Source organism: Musca domestica, unplaced genomic scaffold (assembly GCF_030504385.1).
Source record: "Musca domestica strain aabys unplaced genomic scaffold, Musca_domestica.polishedcontigs.V.1.1 8, whole genome shotgun sequence".
NCBI classification, from domain to species: Eukaryota; Metazoa; Arthropoda; class Insecta; order Diptera; family Muscidae; genus Musca; species Musca domestica.
Window position 1 is genome coordinate 7,155,603 of NW_026712409.1, and position 9,795 is coordinate 7,165,397.

At 35.2% G+C, this 9,795-nt stretch overlaps 1 protein-coding gene across 1 annotated transcript; it reads left to right on the plus strand.

Moving 5' to 3' along the window:
* LOC101891915 (multidrug resistance protein 2) lies at nucleotides 1-7,451 on the plus strand. Its single transcript, XM_005178951.4, has 9 exons — nucleotides 1-375; nucleotides 458-567; nucleotides 650-800; nucleotides 2,650-2,833; nucleotides 3,543-4,021; nucleotides 4,144-4,280; nucleotides 6,653-6,842; nucleotides 6,927-7,083; nucleotides 7,261-7,451. The coding sequence occupies exons 1-9, from the start codon at nucleotides 126-128 to the stop codon at nucleotides 7,316-7,318; spliced, it is 1,716 nt and encodes a 571-aa protein (XP_005179008.1). The 5' UTR covers nucleotides 1-125; the 3' UTR covers nucleotides 7,319-7,451.
* Nucleotides 7,452-9,795: the final 2,344 nt, after the last annotated feature.

Consider the following 9,795-nt stretch of genomic DNA (forward strand, 5'->3'; position numbering starts at 1 on the left):
ATGTATGTAGATATATATACATATGTATAAAGCCTATATTTGGATTGTGTGTTGTTTGGTTTTTGAGCGGCTTGCGGTGATCTAGGAACATATTGAGAGTGTTAGTTATTCGCTGACCACAAATCATGAATGACCGCAAGCAACTTAAAATGGATAATTTTGAGGATGATCGCAGTGCTCTGATTGAAGAGAGCCGCACAAAAACCAGTAGCCATGATTTAAGGTTGGACGCAACAACTTCTTCAAACGCAAATCACAACGCCAATGAAGAAGACACAACGTCGTCTATGATGGGACTGTCACTGTGGCAAAAATCTCGTTACTATTTGGTAGAGCCGACGGTTTTAATTTTGGTTTTTGCCTATAATTTATCGGGTAGGTGCAAATGAAAATTGTTTTGAAAATTGTTGCCTAAAATTGAAAAATAAATTAGTTTGGCTATAATTTGTCGTTTTAGCAACCGTTTGGAAAAACCAAATAATTCTTCAAACATGTACGACGATATTCCATCACAATGCAACGGATTGTAAAAAATTGTCAACAAAAAACGCCAGCGATTATATTAAGGTAATGCCTTGAAGTGTTGTTTAATAATTTTATGGGACTTTCAATTTCAATTTTTTTCATTTATTTCGACGTTTCTTATCAGTCAATCGAAACGGAAGTTCAATCGTATACGGTGGTCTTCTTTATGACAAACTCCCTGATACAAAGTATTGTACCTGCTCTTTGTGGCACTTTTGTTGGAGCTTGGTCGGATCGCTTTGGACGCAAACCTCTGCTGAGAGCTTCATTTACGGGTATGTATGCACAAATACGATAACATTTGAATTGAACACACATACGAACTTCATAAGAAACATGGAAAAATGCTATTCATTTATTGAAGACTAAATAAAAAACAAGCTAAGCGTATCCATAATATGGAAGAAAATTATGTCGCATGCAAGTCACTGACGAGCTTTTGGTGAAACAAAAAATTAATATCATCTGCTTAAGGAAAACATTTAAACAATAATACATATAAACATAAAAATATATAAAAAAAACAAAAATAGTACGAAATGGCGCCCAATATCTCCTCACATCTCACATTATAAACACCTCTGGAGTTCAATTTATATTCCAGGAAAATAAGAAATGAGAATTTTTAAAATGTATACTTTTATATTGTGTACAAGCGTACAAAAGCATTTTGGTGAGAATTTTCTACAAAAAAGTTATTCGTGATGGAATTCTAGCCTGAAGATGTGATTTCTTTATATTTGGCTGGAAAACCACAAGTGGCTATCGTTAGGAACTCCACCATTTAAAAGTGAACAAATCTTTTGTGTCTCGTCCCATCACTCATTACCGTTATACTGGTTACGTAGTCCATCAGCAGAAATGATTCGAAAAGTAAAGAAGCGACTTGATCGAAACCCCCATCGCAGTGGCTGAAAAATGGCTTGTGACCTGAACATATCGCAATATTCCGTTCGGCAAATATTGAAAATGAGCTCGGGGTAAAGCCATTAAAATTCCAAAAAGTGCAAGAACCGCACCGCAACAGAAAGAAAATAGACACAAAGAGCTAAAAAGTTGCTTCGATTGGCCGAAAGTGGTAAACTGCCGAATTTGGTTTTCCCGATGAGAAAACATTCGTTGTTCAGCAGTTTGTAAACAAAATGATCGTGTTAACTTGCCAAAGAGGTCAGCTTAAAGTGTGCACTTCGGTTGGCCAGCAGAATCCAAGCGTAGGCCATGGTGATGGTGTGGGCCGTCATAACATCCGATGGTCGCTCCCCTCTCGTATTTATCGACGGTGGCATAAGAATAAATGCCGAATATTATCGCGAAAATATTCTGGAGGGTGCATTGAAGCCTTGGGCACACAAACGTTGTGGCCGCAAACTTTTGACATTCCAACAGGACTCAGCACCATCGCACTCAGCACGTACCTACCAAGAATGGTTTCAAACAAAATGAGGTTCCTCGCTTCATTTCCAGCGCACAATGGCTACCAAAATCACCGGATACCAATCCGTTGGACTATTGTTTCTGGAGTATTTTGGAAAGCAAGGGTGGCACAAAAAAATACCAAAGTGTCGATCACCTCAAGCAAGCGCTTCGCCGGGAATGGGCCAAAATACCGCAGAGCAACATTCGGGCAGCGTGTGACAGTTTCAATGGCCGTTTGAAGGCCATAATTTGAACGAATCTACACTTATTCTGAAATTTGATGTTATTTCCGACATTTTTTTTGTTTTCAGTCAGTAAAATTTATATGATATTTTTTTTTAAAAAGTGAAGACAATAATATTACAAGAGTTCAAAATGGCACCCAATAACTTTTTATTTCTTAACATTAATAAAAACCTATGTGGCTCAATTTATGTTCTACAAAAATAAATAACAATTTTTACAAAGTCTCTTGCGTTCAAATGAAAAAAATATATATTTCTCAGTTCCTTTTATTAAGTTTTGATATCCGTAACATATGACATGGTCGGTAGTGTATCGTTTCAAAAATTATTTTAATGTAAATGTTGCTAAAATGTTGTGGTTCTCAAAAAAATATATAATAATAACAATAATAATAATAATAATTAATCCATTGTTCATGTCTTATCTATTGCGAATCACATTTACTTTTCTATTTATTTTTAGGTTACTTTCTGTTCTATGCCTTAACCTGTCTTATCAGTCATTTATCGGATTTATACGAAGTTGATCCATGGTTTTATATCCTGCCTTCAATACCGCTATCTTTATTGGGAGATGGCGTTACATATTCAGTAGCTACCTATTGCTACATATCGGATGTTTCTTCACCCAAAGAGAGACCGTATAGGTAAATATTGAAACAAACAACGTACATTTAAAATCTGACAATATAAATTCCTGGACATAACGACTGACGGTAGGGGTAGTTTATGATGCAGAAGTAAGAAATATGCAAGAAAATTGGTGAGGGCAAAATTATAGTTGTGAGAAAAAATTAATATAATAATACAATAACATATTTTAAACTGGCCATAACTCCTTGAATATTGACATTTCGGGGTTTTTAGCATGTTTTTTCATTCAGTTTTTTAGAGAAGAAAAATATCATATTTTTAAATGGCCATAACTCCTTAAACATTGACATTTCGGGGTTTTTAGCATGATCTAGAGGAAAAATAGCATATTTTAAAATGACCATAACTCCTTCAATATTGACATTTTTAAAGAGGCAAAAAGCATATTTTAAAATGGCCATAACTTCTTAAATATTGACTTTTCGGAGTTTTTAGCATATTTTTTCATTCAGTTTTTTAAAGAGGAAAATGGCCATAACTCCTTAAATATTGACATTTTGAGGTTTTTTTTATTGACATTGCAGGGGTTTAGCATGTTTTTTCATTAAAATGGGAAAATAGCATAAAAGGAAAAATAGCATATTTTAAAATGGCCATAACTCCTTAAATTTTGACATTTCTGGGTTTTTTGCATGTTTTTTTTCGTTCAGTTTTTAAAGAAATTATATTTTTTGAAACTTCTGTTTTTTCTTTATTTTCTAGAATGAACTTATACGAAGCAGTCATTTACATTGGCCTTATGATGGGTTCATTTACATCGGGTTACATTTACAACGCATACGAATCATCAACACTGATATTTTTCATATCATCAATGTGTATTCTGGCGGCAACCTTAGTTGTTATATTTATAATACCTGAAAGCTTGAATATACGCCAAACATCGCCAGCAGATGTGGTCCATGAATTTGAAAATCCTCAAACCTCGACAAACATTATCAACACCACAGACAACAATACGGAAGTTGTGGATGACAAAAAGGACACAACACTTCACGCAGAAGAAGAACAACCAAAAGTAGAGGAAAATAACCAACGTTCCACAAATCGTCTGCGAAAATTATTCGATATTGATCACCTCAAGGCAATGTATTCAACCTGTTTCAAGTTGAGAGATTTTGAAACACGTTCGGTCATCTTGCTGATTGTGGCATGTTTATTGACGTGTGCCTTTGTCGTGGGTAAGTGAGTGCGAGCCACCGCTTGATTGAACTGTGTAATTGACATTCGAAATTATGTTAATTTTCTGTGATTTGTGTTTTTTCTTTTCGTTTCGTTTTTTTCGTTACAAAATTATCATCAGAGGGATCGACGACCGTATTTTATTTATTTGTGCGTGAGAAATTCCAGTGGACCGTTAAAGATTTTACCACATACGAAACGATAAGTATTCTGATACCGATATTGGGTAATATTTTCGGTGTGTGGCTGCTAAGGAGGGTAAGTGTTAAACGTTACATGAATACTAATTGAATTCTTGGTAAGTGGCATAAGTGGACACATCATTGAGAGAGTAGATTTTTTCCCTTTGCCTTTTAATGGTACAATGAGTAGAAAGGCCATGTGTAAAATTTCGCTCGGAGAGAACATATTTACTTTAATTAAATGCTAGTCTCATGCAAAAAAAAAAAAAACTCATTACAAATCGGTTTAGTAACTCATTATTTTAAAAGGATCATAGCACAATATATAAGCAGTTATTCCTTGGCAACAGGTAAAACGACAGATGAGCAGTTATTTAATAGCCTGAGAATTACAACTTATTTATTGACTAATTTGGAGCCAAGGACTAAATATTTACTTCGTGTAACATGACCTTGTTAAAATAATGAGCTCCATTCCGGTAATCCGGTTCGTGATGAGCAAACAAACGATTTTTTCCACTGGCATTCATTCTCACTCAATTTTGAGTATTTGGACTCCCACTCTCCTTTTTTCAAACGGGAGTAACTCTGAGCGCTCCCAAGTAAAAAAGCAGTAAGTTCGGCCGGGCCGAACTTTGAATAAACTCCACCAAATGGAACGAATTTGGAAATTTCAAAAAAAAAAAAAAAAAAAAAAATCCGATAGCAATTATGTTAAATTCTTAAGAATGCAGAATGTTGAGAGATACCTTTATATTGGGGTTTATATGGAAACGTGGATGTGCAAAGGCATTTTTTTGTTTGTTATAGCCATTCAAATTCAAATGAATAATGTCAAAATACCGAATAAAGGGAGGTGCTGTCATATAGGGGCTATACGAAGACATAGACCCGCATACGCAATTTTCCGTCATAACTTGTACTTCCCATTACGGTCTTCAAATACGAAATTTGGAACAATTCCGGTGAATAATGTCTCTAAAATCATCAAAATACCGAATATGGGGAGATACCGATATATGGGGCTATACGAATACGGGGACTTTCATAGGCAATTTTCTGTCACAGATTGTAGTACCTATTAGGAACTTCAAATACGAAATTAAAAACCACTCGGGTGAATAACGACGCAAATATCAAAAAAACCGAATATCGGGAGGTATCGTTATATGGTGGCTATACAAAGACCTGCACCTGCACAGGCAATTTTCTCTCACAGGCTGTAGTACCTATTAGGAACTAAATGTGAAGCAATTCTGGTTAATAATGTTGCTAAAATCATCAAAATACCAAATATCGTGAGGTACCTCTATATGGGGGCTATACGAAGACGTGGACCAGCATACGCAATTTTCCGTCATAAACTGTACTACCCATTAGGAATTTCAAATACGAAATTTGAAACAATTCTGGTGAATAATGTCGCTAATATCATCAAAATACCGAATATCGTGTGGTATCGTTATATGGGGGCTATACGTAGACATGAACCTGCACAGGCAATTTTCTGTCACATATTGTAGTACCAATTAGGAACTCTAAATACGAAATTTGAAATAATTCCGGTGAATTATGTCGCTAATATCAACAAAATACCGAAAATAGGGAGGTACCTATATATGGGGCTATACGAAAACCTAGACCTGCACGGGCAATTTTCTGTCACAGATTGTAGTACCCATTACGAAGTTCAACCACGAAATTTGAAACAACTTCGGTGAATAATGTAGCTAAAATAACGAAAAAACAAATATAGGGAGGTACCGATATATGGGGGCTATGTAAAGACCTGAACCTCTCACAGGCTGTAGTACTCATAAAGAACTTCAAATACAAAATTTGAAACAATTCTGGTGAATAATGTAGCTAAAATCGTCAAAATACGGAATATATGGAAATACAGTGATATGGGGGCTATACGTTACGTGGACCTATATAGTTTATTTTCAATACCAAACACCATACATACCAAACACACATTTGAGTGAAATTTTATCAACCTACCTAGTAAATTTTTTTCGAAAGAAAGAGTGATTTCCACAGACGGACGGACATCCCTAAATCGGCATAGAATTTTATGCTGATCAAGAATAAATAGTTTGTGGGGTCTAAAATTTATATTTCGAGGTGTTACAAACGGAATGACAAACTTAATATACCCTCCATACTACGGTGAGGGTATAAAAAGTGTGGGATCTAAACTTCATGATAAACTCCTACTCTTCGACCACATCCGCTCACGATTATGTTTGACTCGCGAGTAAAAACGAGCACATCTAGGCTCTGGTTTTTTGGCGCTACATGGCGCTATAGATTCTTGCATATAAGGGAACAAACCTAACACATTTATTTACGCTAGTGTTTGTGAACGTGACAAATTCAATGAAAAAGAGGCGAATTTTTTAATTCTAAACGATGGAGAATGCAATATTTTTTTTTCCCTTCCAGGTCTTCAAAATGAAAATCCTCACAGTGGCCATTTACGCTTTGCTCTCACAAACGTTTAGCAGTTTAATGAAAGGCTTTGCTGCCGTTAATTGGCAATTGTATTTAGCCATTGCATTGGGCGTTCTCAAGTCTGTTGTCAATCCAATGCTGAGAACGGTCTTGACAAATCTCCTGCCTGCCAATGAATTGGGTAAGTTACTTGTAAGTGCAATATACTTTTGATATTTTTATTTATTTTTTTTTAATTTTATTGTTTCGTTTCGAATCGTTTTAGGAAAAATCTTTTCATTTATTAGTGCCATTCAAGCCTTTTTGCCATTTGTGGCATCACCATTGTATACTGTGATCTATCGTTCAACACTTGTCACATTTCCGGGACTGTTTAATATTATCAATGCAAATCTATTTATGATGGCCATTGGTTTTATATTGTAAGTAAATATTTAAATGATTAATGATCAAGACTATTTTTAAAAGTTAAAAAAAAACTGAACTTTATTTCTGTGACGACAAGTCCAATCTATCAATTTATTTTAATTTTAATCATTAACTAACTATTCTAATTAATTTTAATTGACTTTTGACTTTTTTAAACTATTTCATTGCAGAGTAATTTTACGTAAACAGCAAAAATATCCCGAACATTATACAGCGATTTTAAACTGATCTGATTCGTGCCTTGCTCCAGAGAGGAAATTTTTGTCCAAAAATGCCATTTGTTTGAAATTGAAATACATTTATTTAATTTGTAATAAAAGTAATTAATAAAAAAAACAAGGTAATTTTATATACATTCAATAAAAATAAACAATAAAAAACAACTATTAACTTAATTCAATTAACCATTAAATTGTCAGCACTTTTTTATGTACTCTAAATTAAATTTCTTCAATATCGGGTGGGTATAATGCCAGTGCATCTCCATTGGTATTCTATGGCTTGCATTAGCCTTTAAACCAAAATACGCCAGCCCTCAGATATCAGCGTACTTCTATTAGAATATAGTCGGTACTCCAAGTCTATATTCTAACATAATGTGAGGGCTGGCGTATTTGGTTTTAAATGGCTGATTCCGATGTGGCACAATTGCCATATGCCATCATATACATGTTCTAGAGAGAGAGAGAGGGAGAGAGAGAGTGGTCAATCAATGTATTAAAGATAGTTTCTGAGTCAGTAGGTTACATAATTTGCAGCAGAGGAACCATCCCCGCCTCGACAATCCAGAATAGATACTAAGATGCTGAAGTTTGCCTTAATTCCGGTCGAAAGTTGAGAACCTGATTCAAACATTGCAGAGTAAACTAGTAGGCACCATTTAGCATAATTGTCAGCCCACGCCGTCTTAATAAGAACCAAAGGTGCTATCTGTTTTCGCATGCCAGTTTAACTGTACCAAGGACATAAAACTATAAAGATTGGACAGAGTGCATATGACCATTTCTGTTTTCTACCAGTTAGCAGATGGCAGACGACATAATAAAAATGCATGAGAAGAAATATGTTATTCAGAAATCGCTAAAAAATGGGGTAAAAACGCAAATCATGAAAAATTACTTATGTGGGCTCAAAAATATATTCCAGAGCATTTCCGCGAACATTTAATCAATAAAACCACCGAAACCCTATAAAAACATCAGGTCTGTTAAATTGATATGGTGACATAACATATTTTCCCACCACCAATCTTATCTATTTAATGAAATTAACAATGAAATGTCCCATTTTATTATATTATATGTCTTTGACTGTACTCATCATTATGTTGGGCGCCATTTTTTATATCTTCAGTCAAATGGCTACAAACGGTATATACGATTTGATGCGGCAAAAACATGTCTCATCGAAACACGGGGTAAGGCTGTTGGTCTCTATGGAATATTTGGAGTCGATCTAGGGGTGTTCGTCCCTCCGTCTGATGTCATCGATAACTTTCGACAGGAGTATCAGATTTGGAACAAACTTGATACATCGTAATATTATTATCAAACCTGAATCGAATTCGGAGGTATGCCATTTTGGTCCACTCCACTCCTACCTACTTTAAAATGTTCACAGAAAATAACTTACTCTTCAGAACAAGAATATGTTCTTTAAACTTTTCAGAACCTAATATTTATATAAGTGCTAGGTCAGGTGCTACACGTTATCGCTTCACTGAAATAAGTATCCAGTTGCCTTAGCATTATGCACACGTCAATATTTTTATCAGCACAAGATCTGGTGGAGAAATGAGACATAGCGGATAGCTCTTTTAGAAGATTTGGTAGATGACAATCCTTAAAGTATAAAATTGTCTATAGAGGTTTTTCGTTTTGGTATGACCCCCATATATCGGTCTCAAACACTTTATGGTTTTTTGAAACACCATTATATAGCGGATAACTCCTTCAGGTAGCGGATTATTCCTTCAGGTACCAGCCCCAAAAAAACATAAATTATATCTAGTGTGAGTATGGAATTTATTGGACCATTCCTTCTCGTATTTAGCGCACAAAGGGTCAACTCTCATAGTATGCGAAACAAGTCAGCGAAATTTAGTGTTTCTCAGTATTTCAACCATAGATCAAATGGTAATATGAGATATGTGGGTCCACTCTGGGGGACCAGAACGCCACAAAAACTCAACATTTTCCAAAAAAATATATACACAAATCTCATATAAAGTGGAGGTCATAGTCGATTTAGTCCAAACTTGGTACGTCGCAATATTTATATCAGAATTGTAGATGGACATAGGCAGAAAGTATAAATCTGTCGACAAAACCGACCGATATTTTTGTACCCTCCCCCATTCTACATTAGCTTTATTATCCGTTTTGTAACTCTCCGAAATACTCAAAATACAAAGTATATATATTCTGGATCAGCGATGTCTATCTGTCAGTTTTAAACAAGCTATCTTTCGAACGAAGTGAGGTAGAAGGCTAAAATTTTGCACACATGTGTATTTTTCAGTCGACAGGTTCACGTTTTCGTATAGCCCCCATATAACGGTACCCCCTGATATTCGGTATTTTGATGATTTTAGCGACATTGTTCACCGGAATTGTTTCAAATTTTGTTATGATAGTTCGTAATGGGTACCACTGACTGTGACAGAAAATTGCCTATGCAAGCCCAGGTCTTCGTATAGCCCCCAT